The sequence below is a fragment of the Aythya ferina genome, assembly GCF_964211825.1.
Source record: "Aythya ferina genome assembly, chromosome: 13".
NCBI classification, from domain to species: Eukaryota; Metazoa; Chordata; class Aves; order Anseriformes; family Anatidae; genus Aythya; species Aythya ferina.
Window position 1 is genome coordinate 5606290 of NC_140311.1, and position 14056 is coordinate 5620345.

Here is a 14056-nt window from a genome sequence, read left to right on the forward strand (position 1 = left end):
TTTATTAGAGAACTGTTCATGTGTTTGCTATTGTACTGGTATCGGGCAGGATTGCTTGTCAGTGTCAGCATATTCTGTTTACTGCACCTAGAGTAAGCAAGTGAATTGGTTTTGGTTTGGAAGAAAATCTGGAAGTGTTTTTTTCCTGGGAAAATAGACTGAAATTACTTGTTAGGTTAATCACTTCAATAGTCATTGGATCAACTTCTGGGACTTCATTACAAGTGAATGCAGTAAAGCTCCTGGTGTGGTAAATGGATCGTTTAAATGCTTATTGAGCTGACTGCATGTTTCTTGCTTTTCTGCCAACTGTGTCTGTCGGGGCCATATTAAGCCCTGTATCTCTGAGGCTTGTTTTTAAAAAAAATACATGTACTTGACTTCTGAGCTCTGAGTTCTTAAGGAACTTTTTTTTTTTTTTTTTTTCTTTTTTAAATACTATTATTGTGGAGTGCTTTTGAAAAAAACATTTTGGAATGCTTACATTGGAAAAAACATGTCAAAGCAATTCTTGATATATTAAGTGCCAACTCGATCTCAATTTGATGCTTGCACGCAAGCTATGAATTGAGCTTTTTTACTTTCAGTGTAGCGTCAGCACAAAGCTAGTTTGCTAGATAGCAACACTTGTTGTGCATCAAATTACTGTGCATCTTCCTTCCCTGTCCTGTGTTCTCCTGAGTGCAAGCAGCTGATCTTTTCATTTAGGTATGTTGTGGAGCTGGTCAGACTGAGTAAAAGCTATTATAAAGCTATTGAGTTTGGTCAGTTAAGAGTAATGAGAATAAGCCACCACCTTTTACCTCCCATTCCCTAGAGAGACTTTTTTAACTTTAGAAGGCTTATATTCACTTTTACTGAAGTCTTAGTCTGTTTTTACCCTTTCATAGACATGCAGCCATTTTAACTACAACCCTATGCTTCTAACCTGGGGTTAATAATTTGTTGCAAGTTGAAGTTGCATGTTTTGTTTTGTTTTTTTTTTTTTTTTAAGATGAACAGTGACTAGTTAACTTTGAGAGAGTTCTTCTGAAGTCATTGAGATAACGGTTTGATTTGAGAAAATTCTCCAGTCCTTACACACAAACCTTGCATATTGTTTTTTATTCCTGCTTACTTGCTTCCCACTTGGCAATGCATGCAGGTATACATGTATATAGTCTAATTATCCCTGTGAAGTGACAGTCTCAGTTTCTGTATACTTTCCTTACTGCTATATGCAGAGATAGTTTTGGGAAGACTCTTAACTGAGTATGCTGTTGGTTTCCTGGAATACCTCTTGCTCTTGTGAGTACCATAGACAGTGAAATAAATATCACAGTCTACTTGATGATTCCTTTGCTACCATTTGAGGAGAGGATTAAAAGAAAGTAGAATGTTGCTGTTGGGAGAGAATTTATATACTTAACAATAAAGCAGAAGACCCATAATACGTTGCAAAAGCTAACAAAACCCATACCAAGAATCCAATCAAATACTGGGCAGCTCCTTGAAAATTGAGAATTTTATGTTTGATAGACTTTGAAGAAGAGAGGACATCTATATTTGTTTTTAATATTTAAAAACAAAGCAAACCACAGCACCAAAATACCACAGAACTCAGCCAACCAAAAGCAGTTCCTTGCAAAGGAACTGGCAGTGGAAGGGATGCAGTGAGCCAAAGGAGTGGTAATTACCCTCAAACAGTGTTCATTTTGTCTGTACCCAGTAATCATGGACTGTGGTTATAGTGGCCATGTCAACAGCTCCTTAGAATATTGTTCTTTCTTCCAAGACAATTCCTACAATTCCTAGCAAAGAGCAAACGTTTGGTTGGCCTGTATTTGGTCTCTTCATAAACAAGTTAATTGTGAAGTTGCTTTTTTTTTTTTTTTTTTCAATAATGAATTTGATAATGCATTTAATATAATGGTAAAATTTGGGAAAATGAGTAATGCTGCTGTAGCAATGGACTTTAGCTTTTCCTTGAAGAACAGAAATTTTAAGTTCAGTAATAACCAGCATGTGTAGACTACAGTGCAACTCAGTAGTCAAAACAGTGGCTTAAAGTGAATTTACAGCTGCTGAGATACAAACAGGGGCTTTCTCCTCCTTTTTGTATTCTTTCCTGTTTATAGCAGCTTCCTGAGAAGATTGATTGTCCTACAGGGAAGTAGGAAATGAAGTAGCATGTGAATAGAGAGGAATTATATTGTACATAATAATGAGGAAGCTAGTAAGATCATTTGACTTCAGTACAGTTGAGAGTTCCTGTTAAGAAGGAGCAGGAATTCATGATTCCAGGTGCTTGTAATGGGTTATGAGGAAAGTATTAAATGCTGCTAGAGGGGAAGGTAAGCAAAACAGATAGTTTGTCATAGTACTGAAGAGTGGTATGTGCTTAAATTACCCACGAACACACGTGAATTTTATTAAACCTTTACCATGATTTCATGAAACAAATACTTTAATGTAAAATGTTAACCAGTTACTGTTTATCTCAAAAGTCATTCAGGAATTAGCTTCAATCTCAGTATCTCAGTATACTGTGAGCTAACCTTAATGGAGCTACTGTTTTATCAAGCTTTTTCTGAAGCTCAAATAGGAATGCACAGATTAGTCATTTAAAAGGTCAGAAGAAAATCATATTCAGTTTACAGATGGAAACTTTATCAAAACCTACTGCTGTACTTTTACCTGTGTTGTTTGGGAATGGCTCCACCAATCTGTAAATAAGTTGAATGTATGAAGTGCTATATAAAGAACTCACCAGTCATGTAGCATACTGGTATAAACTGCTGATCCTGTGCTGCTTTAAGGAGAACTTGTCTGATACAGTTGATGTAGGAACTTGGTGGATACTATTTGGATTCCAGCAGTAGCTCTGGAAAATGTCAGAACTTATTTTTGTCTTCCTTTGCACTGGCTAATGTGAAAACTGTACCATCCTAATAGGCTTTCTGAATTATTATTATTTTTTTACAATTGTCTAATGTGATCCAGTTGGTGGCTTTCCCAGTGCCACCCTTGTCCTTGTGTCTCACAACCAGCAATTTTATTGGCTTAAACTGCTGTGGAGCTACACCTTTTAATTTTGCTCTGATTTTAAAGCTTATGGATGAACATCAATGACTCATTGTCTGAAACAAGCTTATTTTGAGCTACAAATAACAAAAGTTTCTTGAAGGAGTTGAAGAAAATTCATCTAAGTTTCTTTACAGTTACTATTTTCATCTTCTGAATTAACTTGCTTTTTGGCAAAGGCTTTTTTATGTCATCTGGAAAAATGCTGTTTCTTGATTAGTCCGTTTGCTTTTGGAGTGTTAATAGTGTTCTGTCAAATCAGACAAAAATAAGGAAGCCATTTCAGTTTCTCTCAACCTTCTGTTGAAGTCAGACCAGAAAGCTTCCTAGGGTCTGTGTATTCCCCTTGCACAGGGACGGAGTGTGGAGGTGCACCTTTCCTTCATCCCTTGAGGATCAGCAAATGGCATTTGTGAAGGCCGCTGTACGCTATTAATGTGCCTCTAGCCTGTGTCTCTCTTCCCTTCAATCTGGGAGCAGTGCTGATGTGTTCAATGTTCTAGCTCTATCATTAAAGGCTTGGTGCCCCCTGCTGTTAATAATGACCACCCTGGGCAACCTTCTGGCTTTGACATGGAGTTGTATATCGTATTTTCCTAGTATTGCTCAATTGTAAGTGATCGGTCTCCTCGTGAACGTGGGAAGAAAGTACAGTAATTGGGGAATGCCAGAGAGCTTCCTGCAACCAGGTTGAGAGGATGGCCAGAAGTTAAAAAACACTTTCCATTGAGCCAAATTTGCCGATGTCTCTTTCAAGTACTGAAGTCCATGTAAATTCAAAAACAAAAACAAAGTCATCTTCTCTTGACTTTCTGATTATTATTTTTTTAAAACTAGGAAGGTCATGTTTCAGTTTGCTTCACCTGAAATTGTAGCCTGTGGTCAGAAGAGGGTATTACAACACACTGTGATTTTGCTGAGTGGCAAGCAATAGAGTAAAAATTGCTTGAAGGTTTAGAAGCTACCCAGCTGATTGATCAGTGTTTCATTATACATATGTGGTAAACTGTGAGTTGCTTTTAATTTTATTTTTGTGTCGGAAGTGAGAATCTTGATTGTAACAGCTCTGAACACAGCGAACTACCGTTTAAATATAATACGGTGTTTATGAGTTATCTTTGCAACTTAGAATTCATGGCCAGCTCCCATGTGATCTGGAATGCTTTGCTAATACAGAAATTAGAAAAGGATGAAAAAATATATACTTGCTGTGATCTTAACATTAAAAGCTAATCATCTCAAATCATTTAATTCTTTGCATGTTGATATTATTACTTCAGTAGTGTGAACTCAGCTTTGATGAGGAAATCATGATCTTTATACCAAAAGATGTGGTGAGCTGTTGTAAAAATTTCTTTGTAGTCCCTATTAGGACATGAGCAAGGTTGAAACTGACCTTTAAAGACAAAAGAATTGAGTGGTGCAATTGCATTAGTATATGCTGTTCTTTTTTGGAGTGCCTTATTGTGATTTGTCTGTAGTGGGATACTAACAGCAATACACAAACTGGATGGAGTAAATATTTTTAAGTATTGGTGGAATGGAAAGGCATTCTAGTTGAAAAAAGCTCTGTCACTTAATTCCACCTTCACTGAAAAGACTTAGGTAAATCAGTAGGAATTTGTGCTTTGATACAGGAATTGGTCAAGTTCCATAGTTTGTGCTAATATTAACAAGCAAGGAGGAAAAGAGATGATATGCTGACCTCTTAAATTGTGTGGTTTTATGTATCAACATTAAGATCTCTTATTTGCAAATATTTAATCATAAAGGTTCTTGCAAAACCTTTTGCCTTTGAGATACTGTTAAAATCAGGAAGTTTGTGTCTTTAACAAGCTAGGAAAGGGTTGATCTCTTTTCATCTTGTAATGCTGTGGCTATCTTATAGGGGGCTGAAAGACTAATGCTAGAGGACTGACTGCAAACACTGTGATATCTCAAGCTTTCTCCTAGGGAGGTAAACTACTTTTCATTTATGTTCTTAAATCAGTCTGAAAGCAATAGTTACAAGATATTGTGTTTTGCTTCTTAGTATAAGAGACTGTCAAAACTCTGTGTCAGTGAGAATCTACGGGCATATACCTACCTTACTTCTGCCTCCAACTTCTTGCAGTTTCACTTCTACCTGTTAAATGTGTTGCTTATCTTGAGTAGCTACTGGCAGCAGCATAGCTAGTGCACCGTAAGGAGTTCTGAGAAGTGGGCTTGATGTCTATGGAGGAAAAAAAAAATAAAAAAATACAACGTTGTCTGGTATCTTAATTTCGTACTCAGTATTTTGCCCAGAGGATTTTGAGTGACAAATGCAATATAAATGTAGAGATGGAGTAGATTATCCTGCTGCAGGTTCTGGGAGAGATTGACAGTACTTAAAAAGGGGGGGAGGCGGGGGGGAATAGGGAATGTTTCTAGTACAAGTGATTGCTAAAACATTCCGAGTTCTAGAGCTTCTTGCTTACATAGATGTCTCTGGATTGAAATCATGGTTGAATTTTACTTCTCTTGGACTTATTGATGAACAGTCTTCGTTAAGAAAGTCTACTGGAATAAATAAATCTTAGTTTACACAGTGAAACTAGAGGAGAACTGGAGGGTGGAAGGAAGAGGTTTGAGATGTTGCAGTTATGAAGGAAAAGGATTGGTGTAAATATCTGGACTAGAAAGACATTTTATTCTAGCTGTCTCATCTGAGTCTGGCTGGGATGGAGTTAATTTTTTTATTATGCTTTTTTTTTTTTTTTGTAGCACTCCTTGTGGTGTCGTGTTCTAGATTTGTGATCAAAACAGTGTTAACATACTGGTGTTTTAGCTTTTGCTGAACAGTGCTTACAGTGTCAAGTTTTCTGTTGTTGTTTCTGTTGTTACTGTTTCTTACTGGACCCTTATTGCAAGTGGAGTTGTTAATCAGTTCTCATTAACCAAGGGAGTACAATATATTTGGAAAAACTTAAAACCCAGCCAAAGGTTTGTTGACTCACGTGGCATGGGGTGTTGACAAAAGCACCTTGAATGCTTTGGCTGGTGAGAGCATAACCAAGGATCGATTGCTGGTTAAAACCAGTGACTTGCAGGGCTGTGTCATTGACCCATTACTGCACTTTTTCAGATACAGCAATTGTTTTCTTACTTTTTTCCTCCTTAAGTTCTAGACCATTATGTATTCATGACTCTGTGGTGTAAATTAATGCTTATTAACCTACTCTTCCTTGATATGATTGTTGTAATGGTAATGCAATAGATTGCTTTCTTGGCTGTGAATAAAGATATGATGCTTATGATCTGTGTCAGCAGGTTTTTCCTACTGTTAGTGAAAAAGTGAGAATAGGGGTCATAGATAATAGTGACTGGTTTTAATGTTACTTCTTCAATCAATTTATGGTACTTACTATTGAGAGTATTGAGGTGAATTTAGGAGATGAGACAGTGCTAAAATGATATAAGGATCAAAAAGCTAGGGCACAGTAAATGCTCATCAAATATCAACAACTGTCAAAACTGAGACTGTCATAGCTATTTGCTGATTCAGCTTATTCAGTGTTTGTCTTGGAAAGCTGTTTAAAGAGAGATTGCATTTATTTATTTATTTATTTATTTATTTATTGTGAAATAGTAGAGGTGTTGGTTATACATGCTGCAGTTTTGTGAGTTAACTGGGTGAAAGACAAGGTGAGAGGGGATACAAGCCTGTTTTTTTCAATAGCATACATCAGGTTCCATGCTCATGTAGTTGTGCTTGTGGTAGAACACTTCCTGAAATTTTGGGTGCTTTTTAAATGTTAGGATAGATGGAATACAGACTTTATTCTAAAACAGTAGGTAACTTTTTCTTGTTTCTTTGATTTGTGTGTGTGTCTTTTTTTAATAGAATATCCAAATAAAAACTTTGGCAGATGATGTGGTAAGGTCTTCGGAATATCTTAATTTGCAACGATAACTACACACTGCATGCTATTTTATTCCAAATCTTGTGGACAATATAACATGTTCTTATAAGGATATTAAGTGTTGGATTTTAGAAAAATCAGTTACTATACTTAAGGACCTTCATTTGTAACTTCAATTAAAGAAAAGTTGTTAAAGATGCTTCTCCAAATTGTTATCGTTAACCATATTCTCAATGCTTTGGTAATACTGTAGATATGTTTAAACTTTCTGGAAGTAACTGGTGCTACTTCTTTTGGCCTTTTTAACAGTAAAGACTCTTCAGTGTTTCTTTGACGTTAGTTACTACATGATTCAAGTGCAACTATTTTGGCTAATAATAGTGCACTGTCGAACAACTTTGTATTCAATAGCACCAAGCAGATAATTTTGAATACTTGCATATACTTGATATTATTTCATAATTTCAAAATAGGTTGCAGTAAAACTATCAACTTCCATTTTCTATACATGATAGTTAAGCCATGCTGGCTATTTAGTTAGTCATCAGTTACATACCTGAAGTGAAGAAATGGTGCCTAGTAATTGTATGTAAGATTCATTTATGTCTTTAAAGTGATCTTACATTGCAATCTGATTAAACACATTTATTGTTAATGATATGTATTTCAAATGGATCACAGTACAGTGAAATTGATTATGAATTACTTCATCATGACTGCTGAAAGGGCACTTTAATGTAAGTGAGGAGTAAAACTGCATTTGATGTATATTGGTTAATTTTGGGTATTGTTTTGCCAGCATTATGTTACATATTGTAGCCTTTTCAATAGGATATGCCCTATTTTTAATTTCAGAGAAGCATAACTATTCTTGTAAGGGAAAAATGTGATTAGTGTAAAATGGTTGCATTTTTTAAAAAATTGACAATATCCTTTTAGGTAATGTGTTTCTGTCCACAAATGTAAGACTTCTAAGGGGAAAAACAAAAAAAGAATCTAAACCCACTCTTCTCAAAACCACAAACACAAAAAAAATAACTTCCCAAAAGTTCAAAGGACATGCAGCTTATCTGGGGATACTTCTGGTTCAAAAGCCTACAACAGTCTCAAATAGGATCTCAAAGCAAAACCCACAAACAAAAACTAAACCCTGAAACAAACAAACAAAAAAAAAATCACTACCACAACGAAATGAAACAGGAAAAATCAATGAACAACTGCTCTTGCCTGTCTTCAAAAGCACTTAATCGAATTTCTCCCCTCCAGATTGGACTAATTTTAAATTAATCTGTTTCATACAAATGAAATAGTACTTCGGATTTTTTACACCTCGCATATGTTAATTATAGACAACATAAGTTTTGTTTTACATGTATTGATAGATGTTACAATAAATGCTATGAATGATACTACGTAACCCTACGTAAGCTGCTGGTAAATGAAAGCACATCTTAATAAGGCTGTTCCTTGCCTAAAACAAATATATTTGTTGATGCAAACAGTTAATTTACAAAATTTCTATACATGTAACATTGCATTCATATATGCGTGTGTATATATATGCACACCTATCTATAAAGATGGTTTTACTGAAGTAAAAAATTTCTAAGTCTGCATCTAACTCTATTTAGGATAGAGTTAGATATTAGATAATACAGTAACAAATGGCCTTATAAGGAAGGTGTGCTTGTTGGTTGTTTCCAATATTAACAAATTAACTGAATAAGCATGCTTTAAAAAAAAAAAAAAAAGTGTGTGTTGGGGGGTATAAGGCATAAAACAAGTCAGTGTTAACCAGTGAAATGTCATGGCAAACTATATGGTATGCTTTCACTAATGTCCTTTATGTGTATTTAACTATGGATGGCTGCTTTTATGTGAGTTACCTTTTACCTGGCTTTTTAAAATTACATGCTAATTTCAGGAGTCTGTGCTCAAAAGCACTTCAAGAAGTTGTGAACTAGGAGCATTAATTCCTCTATGAACTTTATTTTACTTCAGCAGGATTTTTTTAATAAGCCTGATGAACTTGAGTGCCTCCTTCCCAACGCTGGCTTTTTCAGTTGTCCTCCAAAGGCTTATAGCTCTTCAGGTGAAGGAACGTTGGACATGACCTTTGTGGTACCATGTTTACTCACTATGAGAATAATTAGGGAGTAATGACAGAAGATCAACTTGAGATTTTGAAATGCTAAGAATGTAATGTAGATGGTATACTTTTGAAACTGTTAGGACATCATATCGCATTTGCATGTAACCTGTCATGAATCTACCTGAAATATTTTTTTCTATGAAAACTAATCTCTGAATGTAAGAGAATTATTACTTAAAGTAGTTTGAATTTTGTCTCTGCTGCTGAGATGAACTAAAAATGTGTGTATTACTATCATGTAATTGAGTTAATGCCTCTGTTTTCCTATGTTTCTGTTTGTCTCTGCTTATTTTTAAATGGATATCTTTACAGCGTGACAGAATAACAAGCTTCAGAAAATCAGCAGTGAAAAAAGAGAAACCTCTTATTCAGCATCCTATCGATGCTCAACCTACTATAAGTGAAATCCCACTTTCCCAGGCACTTGTTGATGAACGTTGCATGAACTTATCAGAAAAAGAAGTTATGGATCTCTTTGAAAAAATGATGGTAAGATGACATGCCAAATCGTTTTATGAGAATTTCATGTTATTTATGTAGTAGTAAGTTTAAAATGTTGTTTTGGAAGTTCTGGTATGTAAGCAGCTGAATAACTCTGAGTGATGGAATCCTTTCTATACAAATTTCTTAGACTACTTCTTCAGAGAAAATAAAGGAAAAAAGGAGAAAAAAGTGGGAGAAACGGGATTATTTCATTAAGATAATCTCTGTATGCCTTAGTTGTGGTAGTTAGACACTGCTGTTGAGGGATTGTTTTTAATAAACTTAAGTAAATGCCTTTGGAAAATAATAATTTCCATTAATTCTCGATTATATAATTATTCAAAGCTGAATTTTGTATAATCCTGATTGTTTTTTCTTAGGTGACCTTGTCAAGGTTTGTGATTCCACTCACAAGCATGCTTTCTAGCTTTCTATCAGTAGTATAGAAGCAAACTTTAGAAATAGATGTGTACTAATTCTGTCATGCAGATTAGTGTTGGTACACAAAGCATCAGGATGGGCAACCTTTTGAGATTGCTTTTAGGTACTGTTTTCTGTATCATTCTTGAAAATTGTCATAAATTTCCACACAGCCAGCATGGCCTAAGAACTGTCCCATTCCATTGAACAGTTCTCTTCTATTCAATGAAACTTGTTTGAAAGACTGGATAATATTTGCTTGATTTTCTTGTTAGATGAAAGGATTCCTTTTTAACTTTTCCAAGTAATATAAATTGAAGAAGACAATAGCTCAGTCTTCCAGAGACTAGTGGTTCTCTGAAAAGCTATTGACTAGTAAGTTCTTGCAGTAGTATTGAATGGTCTTAGCTGCTAATCTGATGTAACCTTGATTTTTAATGGCAAGATATTCATGGCTAGTAATGGCTGCATTTTTTATTTAATTATTAAGTTGAAATAGGCATTTATACATCTTACATATCTAGTAGGGTATTTGGATTTTTAAGGTTGTTTTAAATATATCAGTTGAAACACAGTCACATCTACCCCAGTGGCAAGCTAATAATACATGTAATCTGAGCCTTCTGGGTAGAAGCAATTTTGCAGGAACATTGTCAGTTGTAATAAAATTTGTGTTTTTATTAAAAAAAAAAAAAAAAAGGCACAGGAATGTGATGAGAGTTAATACTTATGTAATGAGTATTGTCATCTGTTTTTATTTTTGGAGTTAAATTTCATTTTAATGACAATTGCTTTCAGTGTAATCACATCTTTGATGAACTCTTTAAAACAGCAGGCACTTTAAGGGACAGTATTAGATTAGAAAATCAGATCAGAATTAAACTGACTAAAGCAGATATACTGGAAAAACTCACTTCTGCTTAAAAATGAGCATTTTGTACAAGAAAAGGAGTATAAAAATAATAAAAAATATTAAATAAAATCCCGATGGTCTCTTTCTTTACAGGAAGACATGAACTTAAATGAAGACCGTAAAGCTCCTTTGAGAGATAAAGACTTGACCACAAAACGTGAGATGGTTGTCCAGTACATTTCTGCAACTGCCAAATCTGTAAGTAGTTGCCTCTCCCAAACAGGTGAAACTAATAAGGTTAGCTTCGTGAGGGTTATGCATATGAAGATGAAACTTCCTTTTTTTTTTTTTTTTTTTTTGTTTTTTTTTTTTTTTTTGTTTTTTTTTTTGTTTTGTTTTATTTTGTTTGGATTTACCTTCTAAGAGTGGTAGGAGGGGAAACTCCTGCAGCTGTGTATGAAGTGTTTACATTTGAGTAGGGCAATGTGGAAAGGTGCTGCTTCATTGTAAATCACAATAAATTTCAAATTCACTGATGAAGTGTAATGAGTAATAGAACTATAAAATATTTTTGTGCAATTTATATGATTTGTTTGGAACCAGAAGTACTTGGAAAGGACAGCATGACTTTATGATTTAAGTAACGTTATACATACTGGATGTGCAATTTGCAGTGTTAGACAACCAAAATATTTGAATTGCTTAGAAATAAAGTCAAGATTTTAGCTTAATTTGAACATGTAGCAGGCTTGAAGATTGTGTTAAATATTTTGTTAATCATTTTATATACTATGAAGGTAGTGAAAAGATGGTCTTAAAGTACTATCTGAAACTGTTTTCAAGTAGAAAAGTATTTTTCAGACCTTTTATTTGTGTTGGCTGTTGTCTCTACTGAAAGGTGACTGATTAACCCTTAGTTGATGGATCCTCCATGGAGAATTTTTGAAAAATGTCTATTTTGGGGCAATAGAAATAAGCGTAAGAGAACTAGTATATGCTTGAACAGCTGCTGGGTGTGGCAACATCATATCAAGTGCTGATGAGCTACAATTTATTTTCTTCAGTAGTGGGAATATTAGTACTAAGTAGTTATAAAATAAAACAATAATGCTTTTTCTGTGTTAGAATATTGACTATGGCAATATACAAAAAGAACTATACAGTTCTTTTATGTAATAAGAGAATGCATCACAAGGCTACACAAGTATTGCACAAAACACAAATACTAATGGATGATTTCACTAGAAATAGTTTGTATCCTGATTTGTGCTATTGTTTGCTGTATATATTGTTGCTGCATACATTGCTTGCTGTATATAGAACTTCAAAGAACTATTACAGTACTGAATTTAAGGAACTGAATTAATTGCAATAATGTCAGAACTGCTTATCAGCACTGGGGGCAAGTGGTAGAAGGGGTTAGCTTTTCATATTTAAGGGGCAGTAGTATTCTTCAAGTTACCAGATTTGATATCAACATGGTTCTTCAATAGAATTAGATAATGTGTATGGTTTTATTTAGAAATTAGGATGAATCTCATCTTTTTTTTCACACTTAACCTTTTATTACAAACAGTAGCTTACTAGACACGAAGCATGTGTATGGAGTAATTATTCAAAAACCTCATGGCAACAGCACTAGCAGGTCTATATGGCGGAATCTGATTGCAAGATTCTGATAACATTATATTAAATAGTAATTTGTTTCTTAATTAAATGGAGCAGAGAATAAGATTATTTTTGGTGTCTACCTAGTGAATCTGTAAGAATAGACTGCAAATGACACAATAAGTGTTTTTTTTCTTCTAACATTTAAAATCAGCTTGCTGGAGTTAAACTTCAGGAAAAGAAAAAAAAAAAAAGCTAGAATCACATGCAATTACTAAACCTAAATGTTTTGCATTAAATATTAGAAAGTTAAATGAGGAAAAGTTTCTATTACAATGTGCAAATGGTGATTACCCTTCTAAGAGGAGTGATGTTCTTGCACATATTTACCTTAATGGACACAGTGAAGGACTGCAAATTTTAAGTATTCAAGTGCATTAAGCATTGGTTAGCTAAATATACAGGATAATAGAAAATTATTCAAGCTTATGCAGTAAATGTGAAATTTTCAGTTAATATGCTTTGCCTAGAACTTGATTGTGTTCTAATGTTTTGTTTTTACTAGATAATCAATGTTAAATCTTCTTTTTTTTTATAAGCAAAAATATTTTTATTGAAGCAGCAGAAATTTTCACAATGCAAAGTATTTACATTGCATTTCTTTCCCAAAACTAATTAGGAGATGGTTCTCTCCCATGCATATAAAGGTATTGAAATGTAGACTCCTTGAGTACCATGATACAGTAGTAAAGTAAGAAAAGCATGGCATGTCTAACTGTTGAAAAATTTTAACAGACTGCATTACTGCCTACCATATGAGCTGCAGCAACTGGGCGTACATTTGCCACTAACAACTGGAAAAAAAAATCCCAAAATGCATGAATATATGCTTTTAATTTATATCAGCTCCAGTATGGATGTTCTATAGATAAGCAGAATCTTTTTTTTCTAACAGAAAAAGGGCTTGTATCGAACTTTGTGTGCTCCTTGCAATTGAATCACACCATCTGAATGGAATATTTAAGGTTGTTCAGAGGCATGAATGAGCTTTCTGTACTTTCATAGCCTGAAAATAGCTAGCATCTTAATTGACTTAAAAATGTATGAAGTAGAACTCAATTGTAAAATATTGATTGGGATCTTATAATAAAGCCAAACTTTATTTTCACTGTTAATTGCATCTTCTGTTTGGCTGAACAGACTTAGTTCTAATTCTAAGTCAACTAATTTGACTTAGTTGAATTCAAGCCCTAACCAATTTTTACCACATCTTGACTTGGCAAGCTGTCTTTTCCTCAGGCTGTCCTCAGCTTTGTCTTCCATGAAAATGCTGACTGCATAAAAAATGATGTTACTTAAAATTTTCTCCCTTTCTTTCGTCACAGATAACTGTTCATTTATCTTCTTTTCTGTACTGAAGATACTTCGGCCTTTTCTTATGCTTAGAGCTCATTGCTCATGAAACACACTGGCCAATTGATGCAACTTTTTTTCCAGTTCCATCTATGGTCATTTTAGTTTGAGCCTTTGAGATCTCTCCATTCATCTGAAGTATCACTCTCATTTGCTCATGTTGTCTTAACCAACTTAAAA

General features: G+C 34.4%; 1 protein-coding gene across 5 annotated transcripts in view; it reads left to right on the forward strand.

Annotated features, from left to right (window-relative positions):
- Positions 1-14056, forward strand: part of DIAPH2 (diaphanous related formin 2) — a 222071-nt gene that overhangs the window by 8369 nt on the left and 199646 nt on the right. For 4 of the 5 annotated variants that reach the window (XM_084534184.1, XM_084534187.1, XM_084534183.1 and 1 more), the window contains exons 2-4: positions 6929-6961; positions 9412-9588; positions 11009-11113. In XM_084534184.1, coding sequence (XP_084390310.1) covers positions 6929-6961; positions 9412-9588; positions 11009-11113 — 315 coding nt within the window. The remainder of the gene's footprint in view (positions 1-6928; positions 6962-9411; positions 9589-11008; positions 11114-14056) is intronic. The other variant, XM_084534186.1, reaches the window with a different exon arrangement.